General features: G+C 46.9%; 1 protein-coding gene across 1 annotated transcript in view; it reads left to right on the forward strand.

Moving 5' to 3' along the window:
• Positions 1–12,843, forward strand: part of CSNK1G1 (casein kinase 1 gamma 1) — a 91,023-nt gene that overhangs the window by 34,096 nt on the left and 44,084 nt on the right. The window contains 2 exon segments of the mRNA XM_005425886.3: positions 6,120–6,160; positions 10,393–10,462. Coding sequence (XP_005425943.2) covers positions 6,120–6,160; positions 10,393–10,462 — 111 coding nt within the window.

The raw sequence follows: 12,843 nt of genomic DNA on the forward strand, positions 1-12,843 counted from the left end.
CTGGCCTAATTTCAGGCCCATCACTCTCTGCCTGCTCTGTCTGTGTGTTGGGCTTGCTGGCGAGGAGCAGGATGTGCCGAGTGGCCATCTGGCTCCCTCAGCCAGCCCCACATTTGTTCATGGTCTGTTGGTTTCCTGACCACGTCTTGCAGCTGGTTGCCCAAAGCAGATGGTTCCACTGATGCATTGTTTGTTTAGGACTACTTAAGAGACCAATGCAGAGCAGTGCACTGGGCTCTTAAGTCATCCTAAAAGAACAATGGTTGTGTTTTAAATGAGATGGGGGAAGCAGCTGGTGTTGCTTCACATAACTCAAGGGTTGTAACACTACTGATAGTGTCTTTGTAGATTCCTGCTCAGAATCTGTCATCCTAAATGAATCTGTGTGATTTCCCTCTCTGAGGCTGGGTTATTGCATCAATACATGTGCTGCTGTTTCGTGGTGTGAAGATCAACCAGCTCGCTTCTGGTGTGTCTCAGTAAATGGGTATTTTGGTTTCAGCATTGCATCAGAAAAGTTTTATTGATTCATCCAAGCAGAGATAACACTCCTGAGGTGGAGAGAAACCAAGGGCAAGGGTGGAAACTCTCACCTTCCTGCACATGAGTATAATTGGCAGCTAAGATAAATTTGGATCCTTACAGTGACATAACATGAATTGCTCTGTTGGATTCTCAAAGCCCCCCCCAGCAAACGTCAGGATCTCAGGATCCCCAGGGAGATGTTGAACTGCTTTGTAATCCAAGCTCTGCTCTGAGGTTTAGCAGCTGTAGGGGATCCCTCTGGATATATGGCTCTTGAGTTTATTCAGCTGGTGTCCAAATCACAAAATCACAGCCTGGTTTGGGTTGAGAGGCACCTTAAAGCCCATCCCATTCCACAATCTGCCATGGGCAGGGACACCTCCCACTAGTCCAGGGTGCTCCAGGCCCTGTCCAGCCTGGCCTTGGACACTTTCAGGGATCCAGGGGCAGCCACAGCTGCTCTGGGCACCCTATGCCCGCCCACCCTCACAGGGAGGAATTTCTCCCCAATATCCCATCTAACCCTGCCCTCTGGCTGTGGGAAGCCATTGCCCCTGCCTGTCCTGTCCCTCCATCCCTTGTTCCCAGTCGCTCCCCAGCTCTCCTGGAGCCCTTCAGGCCCTGGAAGGGGCCCCAAAATCTCCCTGGAGCCTTCTCTCCAGGTGAGCACCCCCAGCTCTCCCAGCCTGGCTCCAGCCCTCAGAGCATCTCCATGGCCTCCTCTGGATGTGTTCCAGCAGCTCCATGTCCTGCTGCTGTTGGACCCTGGGCTGAAGCAGCTCTGCAGGTGGGGTCTCACCTGAGTGGGGCAGAGGGGCAGAATCCTCCCTTCCTCTGCTGCCCACACTGCAGGGAGGCAGCTCCTGTTTCCAGGATTCTTTGTCACATTTCTCAAAATTTTAGTGATACTGGGTTTGTGACTCATGTAAAGTTTCATGGCATGGACTTTACAGAAGAGATTTCACTTCTGAAAAAGTGAGTTTACAGAGAAAGTCCGTTTTAAATTGCAACACCTGTTAATTGACTGTTTCTTTTTTTTAACAATACATGTGTTGCTAATTCTAGTTTACTAAAAATTTAGGCAATGAGCCACACATACTGATAACAACAATTTGTTGTAAGGTTCTTACAGAAGCTGTATTACTCTCTTTTTTCCCATTTCTCTTGCTTTTTGCCAGTCACTATCACTTTAAGAGTTCCTGTTTGCTCAAATAGCAGCTATTTCTCTTGCACAGCCCATGGTAATTATCGCTGGGGGGAAGGAGAAGCAGCAGCTGAAATCTGAGCACACAAGTCTCTGATAACAGTTTTGTCCTGTGAAGATGAATGATGTGCCCTCTGCTTTTTGCCTATTTTTTACATGGTTTCAGAGCAGTTAAGCACCAATATCACAGGCAGAACAAAGTCATGCACTGAGAAGCAAAGGGAAAATAGGCTTTTCCAATTCCCTGAAGAATTTCTCTTTTTTGAGGTGTTGTGTTTCAGTTTAAGCTGCTCTTGTTTGATTCTTCAGGGAGGAGATGGCACTTACCTAATGAAGCTGTTTGCTGTATATACCCAGCTCACTGCTCAGGGTTCATCTTTCTTCCTGAAAATACAGATCACCCAAGGACATGACTTTTTTGGAGCATGTGGGAGCAGCACAGTTGGATTCCAGCCCTCAAAGAGCTGAAATGGGGAGCTGAACACGAAACTTAGCATTTGATAGGACAGGAGAAATGGCCGCAAGTTGTACCAGGGGAGGGTAAGGCTGGATATTAGGGAAAAAATTCCTCACTGAAAGGGTGAATGAGCATTGGAGCAAAGGGAAGAGATGAGGTCACCATCCCTGGAAGTGTTCAGAAAAGGAGGAGATGTGGTTTAGTGGGGATGATGGGACTTGTTCGGATGTTGGCCTTGATGATCTTGGACGTCTTTTACAAAATTAATGATTGTGTGATCTGGCCCAGAGTAATGCAGTGAAATGGGATAAAGCAGTGGCTGTTTCTTCAGCCAGCTGCAGAGCAGAGGGTCTACAAGAGCTTTGGTTTCCAAAGTGGCTCAGTGTATTGTAGCAGGAATATTGTGCCAGCCCCACATCAGACCCTGCATGGATTTGGGGGTTCACAGGGGGTTCACATTGTACGGAGTGCTGTGATCAGCCATGACATCCAAGATTTGGGTGAATCCCCAAAATCTCTGTGCTGGCTTGCTCCAGACACAGATCTCCCCGTTGGTTTTGCTGTCAGTCTGTCCAAGCTGCAGGGATTTGCTCTCCCTCCTCCTCCCAGGCAGGTTGCACAGAGAGCAAAGGCTCACAGGAGACAGTGCCCTCTGCACTGAAACAAACCCTGACAGGGGCTGCTCCTTCACTCAGCACAACCACAGAGGGGTGAGGGGATGTCACTGTGCTGGCAAAAGCCTTTCAAGCTGAGGCAAAGCTTCTGATGGAGCAGCAAGTCCATGGCTCAGGTCTGGGCAGTTCCACTGACACTTTTGTGATATTCCAAAGGAGAAGGGATGCATCATGCCCCCAGCATTCATGTAGGAAACTTCCCCAGGAGGATTTCTCAAGGCCTTGGCAGTGAGATGTGGTGAATGTACAGATGGACTGGGGGCAGCAGAGAAGCCCAAAAAGATCCATCTCCCAAGGGATGCATCTGCACAGGGACAGACCACTGGGCACTTGGGACATGCCTGATCTGCTGTCCCTTCTACAGCAGGTCTGAAACTAACAGCTCCTGGTGTAGGTGCTTCCCAGGACCTGCTCCTGCCCTGCCTCCACATCTAACATTATTCCACTCAAATCATGACTTTGGAAATACTGGTTATTTCCAAAATTTGGTTATTTTGGAACTACAGCCCCAGTATCAAATGCTATTACCATGTTTAAGTATTTATTTTACTGGTTTGCTTGTTTTGAAGCAGCGTTCCTGGCTTCAGACTGCAACCCAGGAGACAGCACATGGGTGATTCTCACTTTTGGGAGCACCTTCCCAGTTCCAGTGGAACTGCTCTGACCTGGCAACCTACAAAGATGCAGCTTTTCTGCTGGTTTGGGTGCTGCTGCTCTTCTAACAATTTTTCCAGTTTCAAGCAGGGTGAAAAACTGTGTTAACTGCCATTTTTAAATGGTACCTGAAATAATTTTAAAATTATACACTGTTTTGAAAATGCCAGATAATTGTTTCAATTAGAGCAAAAAAGATCTAGGCTCCAGTCTACAGCTCTGGGGCCCCCAACAGCAGCAGGACATGGAGCTGCTGGAACACGTCCAGAGGAGGCCATGGAGATGCTCTGAGGGCTGGAGCCAGGCTGGGAGAGCTGGGGGCGCTCACCTGGACCAGAGAAGGCTCCAGGGAGATTTTGGGGCCCCTTCCAGTGCCTGAAGGGGTTCCAGGAGAGCTGGGGAGGGACTGGGGACAAGGACCTGGTGTGCCACAAGAAGGCGGAATGGCTTCCCACTGCAAGAATAGAATACTGAGAAGAAATTCTTTCCTGTAAAGATGGTGTGCCCCTGGCACAGATTGCTGCAGTGGCTGCCCCTGGATCCCTGGCAGTGCCCAAGGCCAGGCTGGACAGGGCTTGGAGCACCCTGGGATAGTGGGAGGTGTCCCTGTCCATGGCAGGGGGTGGAATGAGATGGGCTTTAGGGTCCTTCCAACCCAAACCATTCTGGGATTTCCATCCAAGGAGAGGAAGAGGCACTTTCAGGGAGCAACATAAAGCTGGAGCTGCCAGTGGGGCTTGTTTGCTGGTAGCTAATGCAGAGCAGATAATCCAAGTGTATTTAGATTTCCTTCCCTTAATGTCCTCGCATCTTCTCCCCACAGCTGCTGGCTGGAGCCCTGGTCTGTCTCAGGGGTGGAGGGGTTTATCTGCCACCTGCTTTTCTGTGGATTTGGCCTGTGAGCTCTTTTAGTGCTTCCTGGTGTCAGCAGGTTCCTGATGAAACTGCAGAATCTCCTTTCTACCCTTAGTTCCAGTCTGGGCATAATATTATGTCTTTTTCTAAAACATGGAAAGAAATACATGGAAACCCCCCCTGTGTGTCAGGGGTTAGTACTGGGGCTCAGCTTTCAGCTCTGCTGGCAGAAAACACCCTCTGAAGGTATCTAACCTCACATTTAAATCCCTGTCCTGTGCATCACCAGGCACCTAAACAGGTTGGAGCTATGATGTCTTCTATTACTGAGGGATGTCAGAAAAATCTGCTTGGTGCACACTGGGCCTGGCAACCCCCAGTCACAGATTTAGAGGCCAGAAATACCCTGAGTGATACAGCAGGGAAAGCATCAAAAGAAGTTAAATGCAGAGAACATGAAGCTGTTATAATGTAAACTGAATTTCCTCTGATATTTCAGGATTTAAAGATGACTGTATGTCTTTTCCCATGTTCATAATGTCTTTAATTTTATTGAGTCTCCCTGTGCTGTTGTATCCTGTGCTGAGGAGGACATGGAAGGTTTTTTAGTGCTGTCATGTGGATATGGAAGAGCTGCTCCAGCTCCTGCCTGCTCTGAATGATGTCACTCCATGTCCTGGGCTTTCTCAAGAGCTGGGCTCTCCTAGCATCAATATCCATTACAGGAATTAGAAAATAAATGAGTAAGAGAGCTGAGCAAAGCTGATGCTACAAATAAGCCTTGATAACTTCCCTCCTGGATTGCTCCTGAATTTTGGAGTTGCTCAGTAGAAGCCTGACTTGTGCTGTGGTACTGATGGCAGAAGTCAACATTTCCCTAAATAAATCCACAGGGAGCTTTTGTGGTGGGGCTTCCTTCCTCCAAGGGGACAGTGGGACTGGGACAGAGGGGTCCAGGGACTGCCCAAGCATTTTTCCCTGTGGTATCTCTTCCAGGAGAGTTTGCTGTGAGGCATGAGCCCGGTGGAGGTGGAGGTGGAGGGGAGTGATTGCTCCAGTTCCCTGGCAGGGGAAGCAGAGGATGCTGAGTGATAGGATAAGTGGCAGTGTCAGAGCACAGGGAGAGAACCCCTGTGACACAGAGCTGTGCCTCACTGCCTCTGATCACTGAGGAGGCCCAGGGCTGCCTTCAGACACCAGACAGGCTCCTGGAGGAGAATTCCCCTCCAGCTGTGGCACACGTGGGTCCCAGCTCTGGTTCAGTGCACCTGGATTTGAGCTCAGCTTGTTGTGCTCATCTCACACTCCTGCCCTTCCTGCTTCCCAGGGCATGATCAGCCCAGTGCAACTCCCTGCACACCCCAGGATGGAATTGTTTAGTGTCCAGCAGATCCAAGGCATTTCCAAAAGCAATGACACTCTGGCTCTTCATTTTTTGTTCCCAGACTTTTTTGGCATCGTGGATAATGAAGCCTAGTGTGTCTGGGATACCTCATGGAGCAAAAGTGCTGCCATAAAATACAATTACCTTGTGCTGAGTGGAAGGTGTTATTTACCTGCCCTGCTAAACTGCTGCAAACTGTTCATTATTTTGATTATTTTCAGGCAAATGCTTTGTTAAAGGCAGGAACTTCAGGGGGAATTGGGAAAACAGCCCTTTGGCATCAGTGTCATTATTTCTCATTGTGCCTCGAGCTGCAAGTGTTGAATGTGGAGCTAAAAGATTTTTTTTTCTCTTCTTCCTTTGCAGGTAAAAATCTCTACACCAATGAATATGTAGCTATCAAACTGGTAAGTAGTAGCTTCAGGTGTCTTTAAATGACTTATACTTCATCTTAAAAATTCAGACCAAAGGCAAGTTTTTCAGTTTGGGCTCAGTGCTGCTCCCACCCTCTGCTGGGAATGATTTGTTAAAACTAAAATAAGTTCTTAAAAGCAGAAAAAAAACCCCATCCTTCCACCTTTGGAAGGTTTTTGGTACCTAAAGGATCTGTAGCTGTCTTGGAGCAGTGAGAGCCCTGTTCCTCTGCCCAGGTCCCAGGGAAGGGCACTGCTGGTGGGTTTGCACCTCCTGCTGCTCCATGGCTCAGACTTTTCCATTCAGGACTTCAGAATGTTTGGCTAGGAGCGTGTCACTGTGCAGCCTGGAGGTCCATGTGTTTGGAGTCAAGAGGCAGGAAAGAGGGTGTTCCTTTGGTTAAAATTCCCTGGGGGAGCAGAGTACAGTTCTGTCTGGTGTGGTGCTGAGAGCCTGCAGATGCAACAGGCAAAACAAGATCCAGTTTGGTGAAGGTCAGTCCTTCCTCTGGCTGCCTTGGGTTGCAGAGAAGATACAGTCTCATCATCTGTGGAATCTGGGGGATGGGGAACTCCCTAACTTGTTGCTCTCCAGCATTTATAAACTCACAGCCCAGTAGTTTGTGTTTAGGCACTAACTTTTCCTATCTGTAAACTCAGACTTTAATTAGTTCCTTGGGGTTTCAGATTCCATGTCTTCACCTGATGGGCTGAGTTCTCATGTGAACACTCTGTAAACATAACCCAAGCCCTAAAATCTGAAGTTAAAGTTGTGGTGCTATATTGACACTGCAGCAAACCCCCCCAGTTTGCCCAGTTGATGGGATCTGGCAAAATGACAGGAAGCACTCTGGTGACAGAAAATCAGGATGGATTTGGTGTATTAATTGTGATCACATTTGGGTGCCTCAGATTCCATATCTCTGGCATTCCCATTATGATGTCTAGTAGATGAAAAATAATTGCAGGAGGGACTTGTTTTCACACCTGTTAGCAAATGCCAGAAGATGTTCCCTAAAATAAATCAATAAATGTCTGCAGAGGAGTTCAGGAACATTGTATCCCACACAGGTTTGGGTATCCTGGAAGGGATCTTAAATTTCTTCTCATTCCACCCTCTGCCATAGTGGAGCACCAAGGACATCTCCCACTGTCCCAGGTTGCTCCAAGCACTGTCCAACCTGGCCTTGGACTCTTCCAGGGATGGGGCAGCCACAGCTGTGCTGGACACCCTGTGTCAGGGCCTCACCACCCTCACAGAGAAGGATTCCTTCTCAATATCCCATCCATCCCTGCCCTCTGGCAGTGGAAGCCATTCCCTGTGTCCTGTCCCTCCATCCCTTGTCCCCAGTCCCTCTCCAGCTCTCCTGGAGCCCCTTCAGGCCCTGCCAGGGACTCTGAGCTCTCCCTGGAGCCTTCTCTTGTCCAGGTGAGCACCCCCAGCTCTGCCAGCCTGGCTCCATAGGAGATGCCCTTGATATGGATGCACATCAGAAAGGAGAATTGTTGCTTTTAAGCCATAGAAAATGTGCTGTGTACACAGACAAGGTGTTTTATTGAGGCAATAATGCTTCTAATTTGCTTCCATGGATAATCCCACAAAGTTGTTGCATTGGAAACCATAAGTTAAAACACAGCTGTACCAGTCCAAAGGGTGCTTTTTTCTCTCAGAAAAGTGGCTGCAGTGACACCTCTTAGTAACCTGAAGCTTTTCCATATGGCAGGACTCAATGGCATTGTCTCATGGCTGCCTCAGCCTGTTTTTCTGGTCACATTGTTCATTTTTCTTACTATTTTTCCCCCCAAATAACTGAGTGTTAAAGCAGTTACACTGCACCACTCTCCAGTTTCATGTGCCCTGTTGTGATCCAGGCTTAAAAGTCTCAGGTCCTTCTTGTGTAAGGGGCTGGAATTGCCATCTGATGGCCATCCAGGTGTCCATATCCAAGCTCTGTTTTGGAGAAGTTTAAGGAGGGAGCAGTAGGAGAAATGGGGTTTTCTTGATCTCCTCATCTTAGACAAAATTCCACAGGAATAAGAATGACTCAGCCTCCTCAGCAGCAAATACACTTTTCTTACATGTGGACTTAACTGCCATTTTCTTTATCCTTCAAATAATTTGTGGATTAGTGGTGGAGAGGCTGTAAGATGTACTTATAGGCAACATTTTCTTTTATCTTCATTGTTGGACTGACTCAAAGCACTGCTCCAAGTCCCTCAAGCTGTGAGATCCTCTCCCAGCACTGCAGCCCTGCTGTCTCAGCTATTCCTGCCTCCTATCATGACATTAGAGCTGGGAAATGAGGGAATTGTGTGATGGATTCCAATAGCCCATCACAAAGTGCTGTGAAATTCCATGCTAATACCTCATGGTTTCTTTTTGGCGCTGAGGCTACACCTTGGAAAAGTGCTGGCAGTGGAGGCTGGTCCTTGTGGTGATTGGTGTGGTGTCACCGTGTAGCTTCTGGTCCTGCTCTTCGGCTGACTTACTTGGTCAGGGCCATCTGGTTTATTCTTCTGAGGGTTTTCCAAGCTGCTCTGCCCACATGAGGAATTTCTTCCCTGGGAGCAGCCAGCCTGGTGCCCCCCAGCTGCAGTCAGAGCGCAAGCACCAGGCCATCCCCTCGCAGCAATGATGACGCCGCTGGTTCCAGCTGTGGATTTTCTCTGTTAGGCAGCAGCAATTCGGTTATTTTTATTACAAACACAAAATCTGCCATCATCCCTAAGCCCTTGGCCTACAGGACAACCATCTGTGCTGGTATGATCTTCTCAGAAGCTGCCATGACTCTGGCAAGTGTCCAGAGCTCTGGCTCCAGCAGCTCCCGATGCAGAAGCGGCTCAGGGCTGCCTCTCCTGATTTTGTCACGAGCAGCATCACATCCTGCTGCATCAATCCTTCCCCTCTGCGTGTTTGGATAAATAAACTACTCCCTGAACATGTTGCCCTGAATCCCTGTGCTCTGCAGGTTCTGTAGACCCTCCCTCAAGCCACCAACAATTATCTTAATTTTTATATAACAGACTTGTTTGTGTGTTGCTTTGTGTTTGCCTTTGGTGCAGGTTCAGTTTTTCCTCCAGAATATTTTTTCACATTGTTTGCTGAGTATTTGGTCATATTTGTCTTCTGGAGCTTTACAACATCAGGAATTTGGTGACCTTGGAGGCCTTTTCCTACCTCAGTGATTCTATGATTCGGCTGGGAAGTAACCAGGAGCATTCATTGCCCTTGCTGGGAAATGGATGGGATGACTTGAGCTGATGGGGAACAGCTTGGCTACAAGTCAAATTGCCTGAATTCCTGTACAGAATTCCTTCTGCACACTTAGAAAGAAGCCTTGAGTGTGGAGTTCACAGCCAGTGTGGAATCAGTCTTACAGTGCAGACTAGAGGTCAGCAAAAATTGAGGCCAGTATGAACTCCTATCTCCAGGCTGCCTGGGCTGTTGGTAAACCCACATCCATGCCTATCCCAAGTGCACAGTTTTATTGCAAATGTAATTACTCCAGTCTCTTAATCCTCTCCATATTAACTTTATATTTTTAGAACCTCTGTAATCTTGCACGTTAATGCCTTGATGGATTGTAGGCATTAAGTCTTGTATGTAAAACACAGATGAGTAACAGTTAATGAATGGGATGGTTTGGGTGCATTGCAGACTTACCATTTTATTTTGTTGTATTTTATGGATAGAAATAGAATATTATTGAGTGGTTCAAGATGTTTGACTGACAGCTGCCACAAGGAGGGGGAGACTTCTTCCTTTTTCCCAGCTGGCTGCCCTGTGGTGCTTGCTGTGAGCCACTGTGGTCTGATCTAAAACACACTTGTATGGCCCAACATTTTTCAGAAACACAGGCTGGAGACCAGCAAAAGCACTGTGGGCAGTCACAGTGCCCACACTGAACTGGGGCTTGAGCTTCTGCAGCCTTGACTTCCCTCTGCCAATGTCCAGGGTTGTTCTTCAAGCACCAGGAGCTCTATGGAATGATCCTTGAATTTCACTGCAATGAATGAGCTTTGTATTTAAATGAGGATGCTACTTCTCCTCCAGAAAGCAAATCTTACTGGTTTTTGTTCTTTTCTTATTTAAATGACATTTAATGGTGAAGTCTGTTGCTAGAATTTCAATTTGAGGTGTATTAATACTGCACAAATCTTCAAGTATAGGACAGAACTTCTTTTAGTCAAACTGATTTTAACCAATTTATTTATTTCTATCCTAGGAACCAATTAAATCCCGGGCACCACAGCTTCATTTAGAATACAGATTTTATAAACAACTTGGAAGTGCAGGTGAGTAAACCTACCTTAAGCTTATCAAAAGTTTTATTAAATTTCTTTAATAAAAGGATTTCTTTATTAAATCAAACACCACCACAGTATTTGTTGTGTAACTCTGACTTGGACTTAGGGATCTGGGCCAATTCCTTTTAGCCTCACACAAGTTTTGGAAGCGACTTGGTGACAATGGGATCATAATGATGATATTGGGTAATTGTGTGGACCTAAAACCTTGAGTTTGTGAGGATTTGCTGATATGGAAATACTCCTTTAAGTGTGTTTGTAAAACATAGGAATTGTCAATGGATGGAAAGTTACTTGTGTATAGAGCAACACCCCTTAAGTAGGTGATCTAAAGTCTAAAGCTAGGAAATGGTTTTCATTTTTACTTGTTAAATCATGAGAGTGTCCACAAGCCTCATGGCTCCTCTGTGCAGTCATGGGCTACAGCAAACAGGAGAAAAATAGAGCAGGATCAGCCAAAGGTGGAATTTTTTTCTGGCAGTCTCTGATTTCCCTGATACAGAGCCTGAGCTGTGTCTAATAGTGTTTGGATTTTTCTTCCCTGAATTTATGGTTGTTTCTTAAGCCTGCAGAGCCTTTTAGCATGTGCTGTTTCCCATGCCAAGGATTTCCACAGCCTCATGCAGGATGTTCCACTGCTCAAGGAAGCCTCTGTGAAGCAACAACCTTCTCTTCTCCTTCTGTGCCTTGAACATGTATTGACTTTGGGTTTTGACAAGTTTCTTACATTACTGTAGTGTTTTTATACTTCTGATTTTATTTTTCCTGTTTTCCCTGAATGGACCCAGCTTCCACTTGCAGAGGATGTCTGATGGACATCCAGAAATACTTTGGTAATAATATATTACCAAAATACTTAGTTGAACTTCTGCTGGAGTTCTGTTGGTGCTTGTGATTTCAGGGATACCCCAGCCCACATGTCTTGTGACACATGAGTGAATCCCAGCCTGCTTTTTCTACACCACTTGGCTTCCTTCCATGCTATAAAGATGTTATTACAGAATTATAAAATGATCAAAGTTGAAGGAGTGGCTTTATTTTGGTCAGATTAAGTATTTTTAGGTTTTCCCCTGTTCCTAAAGAATTTAAACTTTCCATCCTGTAATATTTACCCACTCAGAGCATTCATGGAATAGTTTGGGTTGGAAAGGACCTTAAAGCCCATCTCATTTCACCTCTGCCCTGGGCAGGGATGCCTCCCACTATCCCAGGCTGCTCCAAGCCCTGTCCAGCCTGGCCTTGGATCCTTCCAGGGATGCAGGGGCAGCCACAGCTGCTCTGGGCACCCTGTGCCAGGGCCTGGCCACCCTCACAGGGAGGAATTCCTTCCTAGTCCTGGAGCATTTGTCCAGGGGCTGTTGAGAAGCCTCCTGAACACCCTGATTGTGTTTCTGTCTCTGTGGTCCCACGGGTGTCACACACCCAGCTCTGATGAGCTGTTGGATGCCTTTAGAAGCTCTTGTGCTGCAGTTTTGCTAAAGCAACTGGAAATTGGTCAAGACTTGAGTGGAGGATATGAACCTCAATTCTGGTCTCACCATGAAACCTGGAATCCCAGCAAAACAAATTTTGGTGGAGTCAAGCTGCCAGGAGCAGGGAGGCTTGACTTGGGAAGAGTGTCTGGCTGGAAAAACAGATAAATAAGTGCCAACATTGGGGTAATAGAGGGGTTTGTTCTCAGTGATGTTGCTAGTAATGGTCCTTGGTCTGGAGCTGCTCAAACAGCCAGGCTTGAACTTCCAGTAGGGATGTCTGGTTCCTTGGAATTGTCCTACACCTGCCAAAGGAAGAGTGGAAGTGTCCGAACACATGGTGTGCATGACTCAGAGAGAGCAACAGTAGCATTGCATGTGACATTCTGCTCAATAAATTAGCCAATTAATCCTGCCAAATGACGTGTCTGGCTGCAGCTCCCACTGCTAGCTGAAGGAGGGAGAGCAGAGGGAGCCTGGTTGTGACACCGCAGGAGCCACCTCGTCCCCTCGTCCCCGTTCAACTGCCTGTGCAGCCAGATGGTCCCAGTGAGCTCTGAGATGTCAGAATCCTCATCACATGCAGCTTTGGGAGAAAAATGGAGGATTTTTTCCTAATAAGAAAAGTTTTAATGCTGATTTCCTTCTTGGATGTTCAGAATCAACATTTTTAAAGGTGTTACTCTTGGGTGTAGTCAGAGTAAAACTTAAACTGGAAGGGACTGACCTACTTGGCCAGTGCCTGAAGGATGTATGTGGGTATCAATAACCTGCTGCACTTAGCATCATCAAAAACTAGTGAAAAGTCTTTTTTTTTCCTGTTTCTAAGCTATTCAGTCAAGTTTTGCATTTTCCTTGGTGCAGCTGGACAGAATAGCAAACAGCCCAGTAATTCAG

The sequence above is a fragment of the Geospiza fortis genome, unplaced genomic scaffold (genome assembly GCF_000277835.1).
Source record: "Geospiza fortis unplaced genomic scaffold, GeoFor_1.0 scaffold317, whole genome shotgun sequence".
In the NCBI taxonomy this organism is placed as follows: Eukaryota; Metazoa; Chordata; class Aves; order Passeriformes; family Thraupidae; genus Geospiza; species Geospiza fortis.